General features: G+C 41.9%; 2 protein-coding genes across 2 annotated transcripts in view; one reads left to right on the top strand and one right to left on the bottom strand.

Moving 5' to 3' along the window:
* The window catches only part of LOC134677080 (protein seele), a 222,735-nt gene that overhangs the window by 33,060 nt on the left and 170,539 nt on the right, over positions 1 to 19,136 (bottom strand). The gene's annotated exons all lie outside the window — the stretch shown is intronic.
* The window catches only part of LOC134676793 (uncharacterized), a 122,290-nt gene that overhangs the window by 55,832 nt on the left and 47,322 nt on the right, over positions 1 to 19,136 (top strand). Inside the window, exons 10-12 of the mRNA XM_063535174.1 lie at positions 597 to 727; positions 2,339 to 2,435; positions 3,035 to 3,164. Of these exons, the coding sequence (XP_063391244.1) occupies positions 597 to 727; positions 2,339 to 2,435; positions 3,035 to 3,164 (358 nt within the window). The remainder of the gene's footprint in view (positions 1 to 596; positions 728 to 2,338; positions 2,436 to 3,034; positions 3,165 to 19,136) is intronic.

Here is a 19,136-nt window from a genome sequence, read left to right as displayed (position 1 = left end):
CGGTCATATGGTTGACCGCCAATTATCTCGCTTTTCCGAAAATTTCCAAAAATTTTAAGAAATTAGATTTTCGGTATAACCCTAAACTACAATATAACTAAAAATAAAGAAGATTGCCCAAAAAAAAATCTTGCCCTATAAAGGGTTAAATACCTCTCGTTAAATTTAAATAATTACGATTATTTAGCAGTGGCGCTAGTGTGCACGTTGATGGGCTCTTAAAAAATCCTCCGGCTAGTCTATCCTTTTTTCAATGTTTTCGGTCTCATTTCTAGGTAGCCGCATGCGCATGCATTGGTCCTTCAAGAAAGGGGCCTTGTCCCGCGCTCCGGTTTTTTCCTGGTGCAAAGGTTGTCCATCGCAATTCAAAGCGGTAACGCAGCGAGTGTGATGGGCACCTTTGCGCCGGGGGTAGCGCGGGGAGGTCTCTTTGAGTAGTTTTTATATTCTTTGTTTTATTTAAGATATATTTAGGGTTGTTAGTTTTAATTTAGTATTATTTATAGATGTATTTAGTTCATAAGTTATTTATTTGTCTTTCTACTGTCTTTTTCCTATGAAATAAATTTTCTAACTAATAAACGTTACGTTTTCAGCCGGTGCAACTTCAAGTTCCCCTGTATGACATCGTACGAGCGCATGTTGGTGCACCGAGTGGCCACTCTGTTCCAATTGACTCATCATCTAGACCAGAACAGCAAGAACTCGGTCACGGTCAGCAAAAGCGGTACGTATCGAACATATTTATACAGGGTGTTACTGACCATCGGGCTTTAAATCCAGGGCTCGATTCTACTCGCTAAACTGAGCTAATTTTATTATGGCACCAACCCCGAAATCCCGATTTTTTTTTACTTTTTCATACATTTTGGCTGATAAGATGTCGACGTTTTCTATGGAAAAGCCAAAAAAATTTCCCCGATTTTAGGGTTGGTCCCATAGTAAAAGTAGCTTAGTTTAGCGAGTATAGAATATATATTTAGGAATAGAGAAATATAGTAAGACAAGATTGCTCACTCCATACATTAGTTTTGGTCCCAAAAATATTAGTATTTTCATAGTCGACATCTAGCATCGAGTAGCGGAATTATCAGTACTTTAAGAAGCAGTTGTAGTACTGTCAAGTGACTATAGATGTAGCACCGACCGGAAAATCTAATGCTCAATAACATAAGACTGATGTATGGAGTGAGCACTCTTGTCTTACTAATTTAGGGTTCTCAAGGGTCGGCAACGCTTAAGTGGCTCCTGTGATGTTGCTTATGTCCATGGGCGACGATGACCGCTTCCCATCAGGCGTCTCGTCTGCTCGTTGCTGTCTATCACATAAAAAAAAAAGCAAATTTGATATAGAGCATAGGCCAAGCAGCGAGAATAGAGTGTATAGAGGCGGATTGCCAAAGTAAACGGTGCAACTTCAAGTTCCCTTGTATGACATCGTACGAGCGCATGTTGGTGCACCGAGTGGCCACTCTGTTCCAATTGACTCATCATCTAGACCAGAACAGCAAGAACTCGGTCACGGTCAGCAAAAGCGGTACGTATCGAACATATTTATTTCGACCAAGCTGTAATCTATTGTGACCTTTAAAGTTCACTACTGATGCCCGTTGAATCTAGGAAATTCCAGATTCTTTGGGCCGTAATGTTCTGTACTTACTTTGTAGGGTGCCAGTATGTGTCGCCCTAGGTAGGTACTTCTTCGTCCGCAGGAACAGAGAATGTGCATAGCAGTCTCCTCTGACTCCTGGTAGAACCTGCATGGCGCGTCTTGTTTTTTCCCTATTTGGAACATGTATTACAAGTTATAGTTTGTAGTTTCCTAATAGAGCCCGACGGCTAATCCTATCGTCTATTGTTAAGTAAAACCGCACGTGCTACTTACCTGCAAATAAGGGTCTTAATCTTAATTATTCTATTTGGCACCTGAGCGCGGGCTAGTCCAACGCTCAAAAACCAGTGTAGGTGCGCTCTCCGATAACGCGCCTTTGTTACGCATCTCAATGACACATTTTAGACTGGTTCTGTAGCGTTCGACTCGCCGGCACTCAGTAATATAAGTACTGAGTGGCGGCGAGTTGAACGGACCACACACATCGTAACAAAATATTTATCCATTAGTTCATTTTGAATCCTATTGCAATTCTCATAGGAGTTGTAATTCAACTACCTGGGTAAAGTGGACGAACGATTTTTTATGCAGGTGGTTGTGGCACGTGGCACGAGCGGTTTTACTTAACAATAGACAAAGGATTAGCCGTCGGGCTCTATTAGGAAGCTACAAACTATACAAGCTTTTGATAAACAGGGCACAGCTAACTAGAAACTTGAATTTCAGGGACGAGTGGCGGCCGTATCCCCTGCACCAGCTTCAAGCAGTGGTGCACCGTCAACTTCCCGCCCAGCCCCGTGCGGCAGGACGGCGTCAACGCCAAGTGAGTCCCATCCAGACCTTCAAATATCGTTACCTTTGTCAGTGGGGAGACATTCCTGGCTTCGGTCGAACTCGGCTCCGATCGGCTCAGCATGGTTCCGAGCAATTATTAGGGTTGACTCCACTTGATTTCCTTTTGCGTGCACGACCACAGATAATGATAATCACTTGAATTTTGAGAACCCAAAATAGCCGAAAGGGGCTGTCCATAAATTACGTCATCGTTTTTTGACGATTTTTGACCCGCCCCCCCCCCCAAATCATCCAAAAATCATGGGGATAGTGCCATATATTAGAAAGGAATAGCATGACTCGACCCTGAACCGCTGTCTAACTACGGGTTTGTAGGAAGTGTTCTTTCTGTACGGTAGTACTATTATTTCTTCTGTGCTTTTGTGTAAAGCGGTGGTAGCCGAGTGGAAAACATCGCGAGGAAACCTGCATACATCGGCGAAGAAATTCAAAGGTGTATGTGAAGTCCCCAATCCGCATTGGGCTAGCGTGGGGACTATAGCCCAAGCATATAGTGGAGGCCTATGCCCAGCAATGGGACGTATATAGGCTAGGCTGAATTATTATATTATTATTATATATTTTCAGATCAATATTAAAGCGCGACACACACTCGCCAGAGGACGCGAACGCGGCGAGTCGCGCTGTCGAGCGGAGCAAGAGTCTAGAGCAGAGGGAGAGGGAGTACGAGCGAGTGAGACGGAGGATATTCAGCACGGTCAGTACAGACAGACGGGCCCGCAACGTTTACGTTTAAGGCCCACTTGCACCATTCCTCTAACCCGGGTCTAAGCGGTTAAACCGTTAATCCAGTGTCAAATTGTACTGGTAACCTTGGCAACTCCAGGTTTAACCAGTTAACCCCAGGTTAGTGAATGGTGCAAGTCGCCCTAAGGGGGTAAAACTACGCAAAATAGAACACTATCCCTTTGAAATAAAGTTTACAATAATTGTGAGGAATATATTCCCTCCCTGGCGTCTTTGGATACGATATTAATGGCCACTTCCCACTAACCCGGGGTTAAGCGGTTAAACCGTTAACCCAGTGTCAAATTGTACCTGTAACCATGGTAACCCCAAGTTTAACGGGTTAACCCCGGGTTACTGAAAAGGTGCAAGCGCAACTAAGTGTATAAAGGGGCTATTAGAAACCTTTTCTCATAAATTTTCTCACATACCTAGTTTATAGACATGTGTAAGTAATGCTCGTAATATCACAAATGAGATATCTCTCGAACACGTAATATGGCATTACGTATCTCTCCGCGAAATCAACCAGTACTTCAAACATCACGCATCACGCGAGCTGCACCGAGCGCGCGAGCGCCAACGACCGGCCGAAGCGCGCGAAATGGATTATATTCCAAATACATTGACTCGCCGATATGAACGGTCAGTTCAAGTCTACGCACGGAGCGCGTAATGTGTAATGTCACTTGTGATAGTGTCATGTTTGTTCGCCATGCCATGCCATCATGCTTTGTTATCTCGCTCGCACCCGCACTCAGTGCTCGCTCGCTCTCGCTCTGCGATGCTTTCGGCTATCTTCGGAACCATTCGGATAGGTCCGCTCGGCCGATCGCCGCGGTTTAAGTTGTCACTCACTAATATTTTTACGAATATGATTTTCTGCAATAGATTTAAAACTCTAATGCGTCCGCGTAGAGCTTAAAATGTTTTCTTATAATACAAGAAGGACGCGGTCATATGGAGTAATTTATTTGCGATTTTGAATTTGACGAAAAGAAAACCGTTTATTACTCGTATTATTGTTGTGAAATGTTTGATAGTTTGCTTGACTTTCGCGGTTCGCGGCAAACTAAGTACGAGTTAATACTTGTTTATCCTTTAATTTAATTGTGAATTAGTGCATATCGAGACTGACTGTAGAAATTCGAGTTGTTTATAAAGACTGATTGAACTAAATTGCAAATACGAGTATAGTTAAATTAAATTGTGAAAAGTGTAAATAATAGTTTCGTTATGGCAATATTCTGATAATGTATTAGTGCTGGTGAGTAATCGCTTTTTTACGGACTATTGGTGACTTTAACTTGATTGACCTATTTAAAAAAAATGGCTATAAACGAACTACTTTACGGAGACAGAACCAAAGCGAGCAAAATGTACGCATTGTTATAGAATACTCGCCATATCGGGAAGCTCCATAGGCAATTATCTACCTCCGAAACTTACATACATATTACATAATTACATTATTTTATAATTTATAAGAACTAAAAAAAAATCTTTCACATAAAGGTGACAAAACGCAACGCGTAATAAATAGATCGATCGCCGATACGGATACGGGACGCCCTAGAATCACTATAGAGTGCTGCGGGCGCAGCACGGTTCCATTTTTAACGACTATCACTATGCGCGTCCCTTTCGCACTAACGTACTTGTTAGAACGTGACAGGCATGGTGACAAGCGATAAAAACGCGACCGTGCTACGCCGCCTGAATGCGCTGTAAGAGATAGCTGTAATGTGGCCGTCTCGCGCGCGCCCGAGCGCTGTTTCACGTTCGGGTCATGTTTCGAGTGATGAGTGATGTGATATCTCAGTGTACCATTACGTGTTCGGAAAAGTGATGTGATATAAGTAGTGTGTTTGTGCCGCTTTTGGACCAGAACTTTTCCGCCAGAGGGCGACAGTATGTATGCGTAAGGTAGTGACAATTTAGTTCACCCTACTCCCCGCTAGATGGCGCCACTGTCTATGCGCAACGTTAGTTCCAAAGGTCTCCGCTAGATGGCGCCACTGGTTAGTTCACTCTACTCCCCGCTAGAGGCGCCACTGTCTATGCGCAACGTTAGTTCCGAAAATATCCGCCAGCCCCGCCGGAGGGCGACAGTATGTATGCGCCGCTGGTTAGTTCACTCTACTCCCCGCTAGAGTCGCCACTGTGTATGCGCAACGTTAGTTCCAAAAATCCCCACCAGCCCTGCCTGGGGGCGACAGTATGTATGCGCAAGGTTAGTTCCAAAAATCCCCGCCAGCCCTGCCTGGGGGCGACAGTATGTATGCGTAACGTTAGTTCCAAAATTATCCGTCAGCCCTGCCTGGGGGCGACAGTATGTATGCGCAAGGTTAGTTCTAAAAATCCCCGCCAGCCCTGCCTGGGGGCGACAGTATGTATGCGCAACGTTAGTTCCAAAAATATCCACCAGCCCTGCCTGGGGGCGACAGTATGTATGCGCAAGGTTAGTTCTAAAAATCCCCACCAGCCCTGCCTGAGGGCGACAGTATGTATGCGCAACGTTAGTTCCAAAAATCCCCACCAGCCCTGCCTGGGGGCGACAGTATGTATGCGCAACGTTAGTTCCAAAAATCCCCACCAGCCCTGCGTGGGGGCGACAGTATGTATGCGCAACGTTAGTTCCCAAAATCCCCACCAGCCCTGCGTGGGGGCGACAGTATGTATGCGCCACTGGTTAGTTCACTCTACTCCCCGCTAGAGGCGACAGTATGTATGCGCAACGTTAGTTCCAAAAATCCTCACCAGCCCTGCCTGGGGGCGACAGTATGTATGCGCAACGTTAGTTCCAAAAATCCTCACCAGCCCTGCCTGGGGGCGACAGTATGTATGCGCAACGTTAGTTCTAAAAATCCCCACCAGCCCTGCGTGGGGGCGACAGTATGTATGCGCAACGTTAGTTCCTAAACCATCCGCTATGAAATGAATAGATGTCTCCACTTTGTATGTGAGTTTGAATTCTGCCAGCCCCGCCAGAGGGCGACAGTATGTATGCGCAACGTTAGTTCCAAAACTGCAGTATCATAGGAGAAACGCAAAAAGTGACGGGGTGGTCTCCAGTGGCGAAGGTCGGATTCGAACCAGCGCATCTTTAGCTAACCGGGGCTATCGTCACCACACACTGTATGAACCTCTAGGCCACCCCGTCACGGTAGGACCAGCCTCAATTTCTCGACTACATTCTCATAATTTCTCGGGGATATGCTAAATTAGCGTGTTTGTGGACTGTTATACAATGTATTCTAGAAGTCATGGAATAGAATAAATATGACGTCATCCGATTTCTCAACTATATCTCATTGCGCAAGTAAATGGCTGCATTTGACATCGCTCGACAGAGATTGTTCATCACTGAAAGTTGAGGTAAGTATATATTTATTTTTTACAAAACATTGTACTTAGTTTTCTTTACTGGGTTCACACGTTTCTTTGCCATAATCACCTCGCCCCCTACACCCCGCCCCCTTCCCCCTGCCCCCTACACCCCGCCCCCTACACCCTGCCCCCTACACCCCGCCCCCTTCCCCCTGCCCCGTACACCCCGCCCCCTACACCCTGCCCCCCTGCCCCTACACCCCGCTCTCCTATGCCGCGCTCCCTACACCCCGCACTCCTATGCCCCCGCTCCCCTCCACCGGGTTTATAAAAGAGCATGTTCAGCCATAGTAAACAGTCATTTCACCGCATTCTCACTAGAGTGTCACTACAATTATCGTGTTGAAATAATATTCTACAACAATGGATCCACAAGCTTCATCACATACCAAATGTAAGTTTCTTTTCAAGTATAGTCGTATCATACTAATTTTTTGAGTATATGAACTCTGTTCTGTCTTTGTAATTAAAAACTTCTCAATTAGATACACTTTTTGCTTACTTTTAATATAAACAATACCTAATTTTTATTACATCTTCCCCAGCTGACATTAACAGTACCATGACCGCTTGGTGCTGCCAGTGCTGGTTGTCCACGACCACAGGCGGCGGCTGTGACGGTGGATGCAGCAGCTCCACTTCACACTCACCACCCGCACAACCGATGGCAACAGCGAAAGCACAAGACGACGGGGGCAAGGAAAAACACACCAATCCCTTGTACTACGGCCACGAGAGCGATTCCAGCAACGAAGTGAAATCTTTTCATCAACAATGTAAAAACGAGTGGATGGAAGCGTTCCAAAAGAATACATTGATTAATAGATGGCGCGTGCCCATGCCATTACACTCATTTAGAGCAGAAGTGGCGAGATTGTTGAAAAGTTTATATGTCGAAGGTCACCGTGACGATTGTCATATTTACCGTTTAATTGTAATGTGGGACGATTTAAACGATGAAGCGGAAGAAATAGTGGGAGACGCCCAAATAAATTTTCAAGACTGGATTGACTTGTTAGGTGGTGTTACAGCGGAACTTTTTTCACGCGCAGTGTGCAATGTGGAATCTTTTACATATTTAATTAATGTCATATTTTGTGTGGTAGGTCCAAACATAATAGATTCTGGTGATTATTAATGATGGTGTATTTTTGTTTCCTTTTCATTGTTTACTTTTAAATTGCTAGCTCACTGCACATGTATTATAATTGTACACGTATAGGTATACTAATAATAATTAATAACAATAAATATATATAATATTTCTGAATATAGAGATGTTTTATTGAATGAAACCTCATTGATTTAGAGTAGATAAATGTTTATTGAACATAATAATAGTTAGACAATGTTATCTTTATCTATCCAACTTTTTTCATTTAAGCCGAGCCATTTTACATACACTTTATTTCCACGACGTTTCAACACTTTTTCCACTAGATAAATGTCATGGTGTTTAGTTTTCTGCAACTCTTGTTCATAGAAACATCCAGAGATGGGTTGGTGATTAGCGTCTTGAAGTAAATATGTCACTGGATTAGTAGTTTGCACTCTAGTTATTGTAAATATCTCCGTAGTCCAATTGCCGGTGTAGCCTTTGGCGAAGGTGGATTTATATTTACTAATTCTCACATGTTGACCCACCTTGAACTTGGCCCGTGGTTTAATTTTAATGTTATCGTAGACTTTATGTAACAACTGTTTAGAGTTGTTTTTATTCACACTCGCCGGCGCCATACCGATAGTACGATGCGGTTTGTTATTGTAATAATGCTCCACTTGGCTTATCAGTTGTACCCATGTGTAAGAACCATTCAAGCTAAATTGCTTCCAAATCCAATGTTTTAAGGTTCTAATTAGTCTTTCCACTATGGAAGCTTTCATGACGCTATAGGTAGAGTAGTGGTTGATATGATGACGTGTCATGAGCGATTTAAACTTGAGATTGAAGAATTCCTTGCCGTCATCTGACTGAATATTCTTGGGCCTTCTCCCGCCTTCACTCAAAATTTTGCTCATTGCCCTTGTAACATCGTCAGCGCTCTTGGATTTTAGCGGCTGCATCCAAGCGTATTTCGAAAAAGTATCAATGCACACTAGAATGTATTTATAGTTGTTATTATCCTTGGAGTACTTTTGCATATCAATCAGATCAATCTGCCATGTGTCATCGAGCCCCCTCTGAATGAATCGTCGACGTGGAAATGTCTTTCTCGCATACTTGTGTATCTCGTCGACTACTTGAGCCTTACTCATTTTTCTTCAATGCAATGCGCTTTCCTGGAACTGTTGCCGCTGTCGATGGTGGTGTTTGAGGTTGTGACGGAGTTGGTGCAGTAATTCTTTCTGATAATTTTTCAAGCTTTACCCGTAAATCTTTTATATCTTTAATATTCGCCTTTAGCTTTGTGTTTAAAAATACTACTTGTTCATCTAGTTCAGCTCTACAGATGGCATCAGTTTTGAGGAAAGACTTGTGAATTCCTGCCACTCGTCTATTTTCAAAATTGACTAAATCTCGTTCCACTTTTATATCGTCACGGATTGTAGATTCGCTGCCCAAGTATTGTCCAAACTTGTTAAGAGGCATTGTGAAAGTGAGCGATGGAGGGAGCCTTCATCAGTATTTATAACAAGGTAACCAGGGAGAAACAGATCGGTTTTACCGGAAAACAGCTTTTAAAACAAAAACCGAAGCGGGTCTGTTTTCTTACTTTAAAATTATACCGCTCTCAGTTAGTTCCTCAACGATTGCATTGATCTCGTTCGAATGAGAGGTGTTGCCAGCGTTTTGTGATGCTATCAAAAGCTGTAAACGGCTCACCAGCTCGTTCGGGTCATCCCAATAGATGTAATCGGTTTTTGGATAAAAAGTTTTAGTTGTTAATATATCTCTTTTACCAGAGTTCAAACACCCACCTTCTTTATGTTTCTTTGATTCTTGTGGTTGTTTAATGTAGCGCAGATACTTTAAACTTCTATCTCCACTCAATTGGCCGTTGGGTGAGAATCCTCTACGATGAGCGTTTGTCATGTCTAAAATCTTATTGTAATCATCTACATCTTTTTTCAAAATTACATTCTTGTTTGGTACTCGTTTAAAGATAAGTTCCAACAGTCCAGGAGTCATGTTGAATCGTGAATCTTTAATATACAACACGTCATCAATGATTCTAACTCGACTATTACCAATATGCATTTTATCATCCTCGAGATAAACACCAAATGGTATCTTTGGTGTTTTAACAAGATGTTTAATATATTTATTTTGTAGATCATCAATACTACTATTACCACCTTCATCAATTTCAAGAGCCGATTTCATATCTTCATCATCATCGCTAAGCTCTTCATCTCCCTCTGTTTTTTTCTCTTCATCTCCCTCTGTTTTCTTCTCTTCATCGTCATCATCATCATCATCATCATCATCGTCATAATCATTAGAATCAACATCATCATTATCAATCTGGTGTGTTTTTGTTAAAGGATGATTACTCCACTTGATCAGTTTACTATTGGGTTCTTCGGTTTTGATCAGATATTTCCTTTTACGCGAACGTTGTGGCAATGGTGTGGAGGTTTTTATCAAGGGGCCATGAGGTTTATTCATAACTGCTGGTTTAGCATTGTCATCGTCATCATCGTGATTCTTATTACCCTTGGATTCCAAAGCTTTATTCATTAAAACATTGAGCGGTTTTGTGATTGGTTCAAAGGTTTGCGCTAGCGAAGTGTCAAGCGATGTCTTATCTGCTCGCAACGCCTTTACTTTTCTCTTTACACTCTCAATTGAATTTACGAGTTTCCGTTTCAACTTTTTATTACCAAACATGTTTGCTTTTGTTATTTTAGATAAAGAGGTTGTTCCTCAGTAGCTGACAACATAAAACTGATGATAAACCGGAGATGACACTAAATTTTATACAATAATGTAAACGTCAAATGCTTTACGATATCGACCCTTGTTAATGTCTCTCTCCTTGTCGATTGTTAAAAAAGTGTACTTTTTCTGCCAACACTCGCGACAAATTCCCTTAAACATTTCCCAACTCATGTCGGTGTTCACGTGATCGTCATAGGCATGTTTTAAATTCAACTCGTCCTGTTTGAATAGCAATATAAGATTGGCATTGTCACGTACCAACTGTTTAGGTATCCTACTATATGTCTGACACAAGTAGAAACAATCCAACCAACGATGCCGTCCCATTGCAAAGTACTGACGAATGGCATCTTGATCTTCCAAAGCCACATCATCGAATACAATGACGCTGTCCTCGGCGGCTTCCTCCGGTGGGACGACTTGACTCTTATCATTGTACGTGTGAAACGGAATGTCACCCGCTTGCTCTAAAACTTTACTCAGAAACTGGTATTTGGGTTGATTCAATGATTTCGAATAAAGATAAACATTATGAAACTTTACACCGTTCGGATGTAAGAGTAGAGTCAATAGAACATTTGTCTTGCCACAGTTGGAAGGTCCACAGATGAGACATCTAATGTTATTCGCCAGCAACGAGCCGTGTTTAAAGGAGCGATGAGTCACTGTTTGTTTCACATTATCATCCAGAACAACACTCCAATCTTTAATAGCGAGCGACGTGTTTTGTTTTTTAAGCTTCATTTCACTGTGACATATCAAATCATTAGGACGTGTATTTTATACTCACACATATACACACACAAATATTAAATATATATAAGCATACTTTATACTCACGTACACAGTCAAGTATAGGTACTTGAGATGATAACACACATTGGCGGGGTTAGTGTTAAACATAACCCCAAACTACGTAGACGTAGACGTAGACAGCAGCATCACATAAGCGGCGGTGGTATTATAAATAGTTTAATTAATAATCTACCATTCGAAGCGCACATACCCGGTTACAATTATTGCGGTCCCGGTACTAGATTGAAGGAGAGATTGGCTCGCAACGATCCCGGTGTGAATCCGCTCGACGAAGCTTGTAAATTACACGATATTGCCTACTCGCGTGACAAGTCATTGGAGGGACGTCATCAAGCAGATTTACAATTGGCCAAAGCTGCTGAAAATCGTTGGCGTGGTCACAATCCAATTGGTGAACGCATTGCCGCGTTAGCGGTAGATAAGATTATGAAGTATAAAGTTAAACACGGTATGGGCATGGTCCCCATATCAAAAGTCATAAAAGCAAGTCGTGACGCTGTAAAAAAACACATTGCGAAAAGGAAGGATACAACTGCTAATAAACTACTCAAAGTGGGCGTAAAAGCGGCAAAACATTTTGTTAAAGGGAAAATTGTCAAGGGACATCAGAAACAGCGAGTCATCCCAATACCTAAGAGAGGCGGTTTCCTACCGGCTTTGATACCGCTACTGGGTGCATTAGCCGCCACGGGAACTTTGGCCGGTGGTGTTACCACTGCTGCTAAAAATATTTATGAAATGGTAAAGAATAGAAATAATAATAATAATACCGAAAGCAAGATTGTCGGTAGAGGTTTATATTTAGCACCTTATAAACGTGGAATGGGACTCTACATTACACCGGCTAATGGAACAGTAGCGGCAGCAACTGCAAAATTGATGAAGAAAAGAAAAAAAAAAACAAGAAAATAAATTTACCTCCAATGGATAAAGCTCTCACCGATTTGGACATTGTGAGATTTGCACGTAGAGAGAAAATCCCCTACTTTAGAGGTGTTTTCATGCGAGATAATCTCCCAAAGAATCCTCACTATTATGAAACTGGTATCATTAATTTAGACTCTCAGCGTGGTGAAGGTACACATTGGTGTGCCTATGCGAAAAAGGGTGATTATTGTCTATATTTTGATAGCTTTGGTGATTTGAGACCACCTCGAGAGTTTATTGATTATATAAACGGTGCCAAACTACAGCGCAACATGCGAATAGAGTATAATTACAATCGCCTACAGAAATTTAATACTGTAAATTGTGGACACTTGTGTTTGGATTTCCTGTGTACCAATGCTAAGCGTTTGTTTTAAATAAATATCATGAGCATTACATGTGTAGTTTCATTCTTACATTAAACTTCTACCCGTCAGCAGCAGCAGCAGGTATCATGTCCATGACATCATTCACAATAAGTCTGAGCGGTAACGAGTCTGTGTTGAATGTAGACTTTCAACCGGCTCTAGAATTGGACAATGATGGTTTTTACGAGTGTGCTCTCGTGTACTTTAAGACTTTCAACACTATTCCCAATGTTGATAAGAGCAATAATCTGTTTCACTATGGAGATGATGTAATCGCGATTCCTGAAGGTTCATACGAGCTCTCCAGTATAATACACCTCTTGAAGGAGGAAATGACCAAGAGGGCTAAAGGCCTAGAGGGTGAAAGAATGGCGGTGGCAGATATCTTTGTAAACAACAATACCTCCAAGTGTATGATATTCTCGCCAAAGTATGATATTCACTTTGACAAACCAAACAGCATAGGATCATTGTTTGGTTATTCACCGAAAAAGCTTAAAGCAAAATCATCACATTGGTCGGATAAAACAATAAACATAATCATAACAAACACTATAAGAATAGAGTGCAATATTGTGGAGGGTTCATTCGTAAACAACAAGCCGTCGCATGTTTTACACGAGTTTTCACCCGACGTCCCGCCCGGCTATCAAATTATTGAACATCCTACCAACATTATATATTTACCTGTCAAGAAGAGTAACAATCGCATACAAAACATTGAGTTGCGCATTGTAAACGAGCACGGTAATACGGTGAATTTTCGAGGTGAAAGCATTGCACTTCGTTTGCATATTCGTAAAAAGTAAAAAATAAAAAGAAATGATTATTCATAACAATAAAAGCCTTGGTAACAACACTTCTACAATTAGTCGAGATCTTGCTCTCGTGGGAGCAAGTACTACTCGTCGTCGTCGTCGTATTAACAACGAGAGACAGCAACGCCAGTCACTACAACAGCCAAAGAAATTGACACGAGAAAATAGTGCATTTTTACAGAGTATCGGTTTCCAAGTATGTCCTCATCATCTATCTTAAACATTGGTGAGAAGGTGTTATTCGATGATAGTATAGAAAGTATAGAATTTCACCCGTACACTCCGTATAATGACTCGTTCAAAAATAACGACAACATCCACATATGTATCAACCGTCAAGATTTAATTCTACTACCGAGTCACAGTCAAATATTAGTGGAGGGCACAGTGGAGAAAGGATGTCTACTGATCAACAACGGTGCTGCATTTTTATTTCAAGACATTCGTTATGAATTGAACGGTGTGGAGATTGACCGCGCGAGAAACTGCGGTATCACGTCCACCATTAAGGGACTAGTCTCATACACCAAGGAAATGGACCATAGTCTTCAGACGGCGGGGTGGGAAGTTGGTGCTAAAAAGATTCAAGACAAGTTTACTGTGACTATACCACTATCTCATTTCTTGGGTTTCGCCGAGGACTATAAAAAGGTTATAATTAATGGGAAACACGAGTTGATATTAAATCGCGCCAGTACAGATGTAAACTGTTTAGATTTAGCACCCGTTGATGCGGAGAAGGTACCGCAACCGCCAACACCAAATGGTGAGATTGAAATCACCCGTGTCACATGGAGGATGCCAGTCATAAAAGTATCTGATAAGGAGAAATTGCGTCTAATGTCGTATGTTGAGAGGGGCATACCGGTTCAGATAGCGTTCCGCACCTGGGAACTGTACGAATATCCCATACTGCCTGCCTCACAACGTCATATTTGGTGCATCAAGACTAGCACTCAACTGGAGAAACCTCGCTATCTCATTGTTGGTTTCCAAACGGCTCGTAGGAACGAGAAGAGCAAAGATATGAGTATATTCGACCATTGTAATCTTACCAATTGCAGGGTGTATTTGAACGCACAGTATTATCCATACGATCCCTTTTCGGCTGAATTTAAAACAAACAACTATGCGCTCTTATACGACGCATTTACCAATTTCCAACGGTCGTACTACAACCGTCATCATACCAGCCCTCAAGTAAATTACGCTCATTACAAGACACAGTCTCCATTAATTGTCATTGACACGTCAAGACAGTGTGACAGCTTCAACTCGGGAGCTGGTGCTATTGATATTAAATTGGAAATGGAGTTTAAAGAGAATGTGCCGGCTAACACCACGGCATACTGTCTCATCATCAACGATTCACTGTTTGAGTATAACGCTCTCACCAGTACCACTCGTAAAATTATTCAGTAGACCATTGACCGTCCTCACTTGTAAACGTGTCGTGGAGCCTTTAAAATAAAATAAAAAATGAATTATTCAAACATTTATTCACCTTCTTACACACCGTCGATTGATTGTTCCGGCAGCGGTGAAGGTGTCGGTCGCTGTGAGCTGAGCAAGAGTGTCTACAATCTCAAACGCTGTCCTGCTGGTGCAAGTGCTCTGATTGAAAATATCCATGTATACTTGAAGTTGCAGTTTATTGAGGCTAAAATCAGACTAGATGCCTGTGTCAATTTTAATGGGCGATATGAACTCACCAGTGAAGAATGGAATGCAATGTTTGCGGAAAAAGTTGAAGTCATCGGAAACTTCTTTCATAACCCAATGAGTGTTTCACCACAACTGATACAGTGCAATCGTCTTCAGATGTGTATCTCTCCGGTGCCGTTACTTTTACTCACCTGTGACGATGATGACGAACCTATGACAAACTCACACCCCTTGGTGATAAACCACATGGAATGGAGCCATATCGAACATGTCGTGGAGTGTATTAACGCACGTATCGGATACTTGAACAAAACAAAGTCTACCTACGAGAACCGTCTCAACTTTTTCAAGAAACATTTCAAGATATATCACCCCGTCAATATTCAACAGGCACGCAATATTATAGGTAGTTTGTGCAATGTAAACGATATTGTCGACTCTGAAATCAAGTGTTATGCCGCCGATATTTTGTGTAATACCTATATTTTCCATTGAATCGGTTAAATTTTGATGAAAAAATAAAAAATAACTAAACTAAACCCATCTTCTTTTATTTCACAATAGAAACTTCCAGAGAATACTTACCCGATGACGCAATATTGAGTCACTCGCAGTCGAAAGAAACACGTGTAAATTGCACAACATTGCGCAATATTGCGTCACTCTCAGTCGACTGAAACGCCGTAAGCGCCGTGAATTCCCTGGCGCTTACACGTTTAGGTCACGAGATTCACACCCCGCTTCTGTAACGATGTAAGCGCCATGAATTTCACGTCACTTACGACGTTTTGATGTTGCGATGACCGGGGGGCCGCCCCACATCACGCGACATCGGCCTTGATGGCGCACCTGGCCGGCGAGTCTCCCCTCCCCCCTACGCCCGCCGCCAGTTGTGGGTTTGGAAATGCTCCGCCATTTTGGTACCACCCGACACCTGACACCTGCGCATGACGTCACTGCTCCGCCGGGGCAAGGCACACGTGCAAATTCAAGGTCGATGTCGCGTGATGCGGCGCGTCTCCCCTCCCCCGCTCTGCCGCGCTCCGCAGCCGCACGCGCAGGGCCTGGCAGTTGCCCGCGGTCCGCCACACGGCACACCCGCAAATCATTTCCTTTCGCGTCAGTCTCAGTGTAGCCACGTAACAAGACAATTGAAAATGTTTCCGTGTGAATATTGTAATCGCAACTTTACTCAGAGAGCCAACATGCTTAAACATGTGACTTACTGTATGAAGTATTTAAAGTCGGATAAGTCAGCGAGTTTAAAACGTGAAAATACCATACCTACCAAATGTGAAAAATCAAATCAACGGTTGGTGGGGGAGAAACGCAGTCGAGTTAGCGATGAAGGGCCATCAGTACGAGCTAATGATGACGCATCACCCTCCAAAACGCAAAAATGTGATACTTGTGATATAGAGGTAAAATCATTGCATAATCATCTGAAAAGTGCAATGCATAAACACAGTCTAAAATGTAAGATGTATGACGAAGACACTGAAATATTAACATCAGCGTTCAAGAGCCGGATCATCTCTTATAGACTGTTTACCAAGGAAGAATATCTCACTCCTGACGATTTCATGGACAGTGTACGCCAACGAGTTGTTAATCTCATAGAGGAGAATATATCTAGGGTTAAGAGCGCTGTTAAGGTGAATTTGCAACTTTTCGGACGATATAGTAAATGGATCAAGGTGAATGATAATGATCAGGAGGTGGAGGAGGTGAAATCTTTCAACACCAAGAATAAAGTGATTTCATTAGATGGGTGCAACGTAAATGAAATTTATCAATTGTTTATGGAGGAGATCAGAGTTAAGGCTGAAGACTTTCAAGAACGGGACAGTGGGTGGGCTATAAGTAAAGTGTTACATCTAGAAGTGAATATTAACAAATATCAACCCTTGCGAGGATCATCATACCTGCCCCTACCAAAGTGGGTGCAAGCGAGGCACGCCTGTATTAATGTTAAGAATGATGATGACGCATGCTTTGCGTGGGCCATTGTTAGCGCTTTGTATCCCGCTGATAAACATGGGGATCGTCCCTCGTCATATCCCCACTTTAAGGACATACTAAGCCTAGAGGGGGTGTCTTTTCCCATGTCATTGTGCGGGATTAAACGGTTTGAACAGTTGAATAATATAAGTGTTAATGTTTTTGAAATTATTGATGAGTCAATAGCAGGACCGGTATATCATACAAAAAAGCGACGCGACCGTCATATAAACATGCTCATAATAGAAGATGGTGACAAAAAACACTTTTGCTGGATTAAAGATATAAGTAGGTTGATAAGCACACAGCTTTCAAAACATCGTCATAAGATGTGGTTTTGTGATGGATGTCTTTTACCTTTTTCCAATGAAGTAAAATTCAAGGAACATATAAAACGCGACTGTTCCCATGTAAAGACCATTTTACCGAATGATGGAGAAAATATATTAAAATTTAAAAACTTTCGCTATCAATTACGAGCACCAGTTGTCGTGTATGCAGATTTCGAGGCTATGTTAAAACCTATTATACCCACTTGCACGCCATCTCAATCTTCCTCATATACTGTAGACTATCAGTCACATGAGCCGTATAGCTTTGGTTATTATATCAAATGCTCATACGACGAATCAAAATCTAAATATGTGACATTTCGCGGCGAGGACTGTGCGAAAGAGTTTATTAAATCATTGGAGACCGAGTTAGCGCCCTTTGCGAGTAAGATTAAAACTATAATACCTATGCGTTCTCTTACACGAGAGCAGCAGGTAGAATTCCAGTCTGCAATAAACTGTCATATTTGTGGGGGAGTGTTGGGAGATGATAGGGTACGGGATCACTGTCATCTCACAGGTGAGTTTAGGGGCGCTGCACATTCTAACTGCAACTTGAATTATAAAATTTGTAATGAGATTCCAATAGTGATGCATAACTTCAGTGGGTATGACTCACACTTTATAATTAAGTCCTTGAAAAAGTATGATAATGTTAATGTTATACCTCAGAATAAAGAGAAATTTATATCTCTTACTTTGAAGAGTGATGTTTTAGAGTTAGATCTTAGGTTTATAGATTCTTTTAGATTTATGGCGTCCTCATTAGATAAATTAGTGCAAAACCTTCCAAAAAATCAGTTTAACATTATCACTTCACATTTCCCTCATGATAAACTAGATTTACTAACACGCAAGGGGGTGTTCCCCTATGAGTACGTACGGGGGTGGACGCAGCTTGAGGAAACTTCACTACCTCCTCAGACCGCCTTCTATAACAGCCTCGCCAGCTCCCCCATTTCCGATGAGGATTACCAGCATGCCCAAGATGTTTGGGATGCCTTCAAAATTGGAACTCTGGGGGAGTATAGCGATCATTACCTTAAGACTGACGTCATGTTATTGACAGAAGTTTTTGAGAACTTCCGTGACGTCTGTCTTGAGACGTATAAGCTCGACCCGGCTCACTATTATACCGCCCCTGGACTCAGTTGGGACTCTATGTTAAAGCACACTCAAATTGAGTTAGAGCTACTCACTGACATGTCAAAAATAAAATTTATTTCATCCGGAATACGAGGGGGGTTGAGTCAGTGTTGTGGGAAATTTGCAGTAGCAAATAATAAATATTTAAAAAATTATGATTCAGATAAACCCTCTAATTTTATAGTTTATTTAGATGCAAATAATTTGTATGGATGGGCTATGTCCCAGTATTTACCTGTAGGAGGTTTTCGCTGGCTATCTGAAGAGGAAACCATCAATTTCGATATGACTAAATTATGCCCCGAAAATGAAAAGGGTTACTTTTTTGAAGTAGATTTAGAGTATCCTACGAGCTTACATGATTTACACAATGACCTCCCGTTTTGCTTTGAGAATAAGGCTCCATCGATAGGGATGAGTAAAACAAATAAATTATTAGCTACACTAGAAGATAAATGTAATTATGTAATTCATTATATAAATCTGCTACAGGCTATAAGACATGGGTTGAAAGTAAAAAAAATCCACCGCATCCTTGAGTTTACTCAACGTCCATGGCTTAAATCGTACATTGATCTTAATACAGACAAAAGAATA

This window comes from Cydia fagiglandana, chromosome 25 (assembly GCF_963556715.1).
Source record: "Cydia fagiglandana chromosome 25, ilCydFagi1.1, whole genome shotgun sequence".
Classification (NCBI taxonomy): domain Eukaryota; kingdom Metazoa; phylum Arthropoda; class Insecta; order Lepidoptera; family Tortricidae; genus Cydia; species Cydia fagiglandana.
This window is presented reverse-complemented; position numbering and strand designations above follow the sequence as displayed.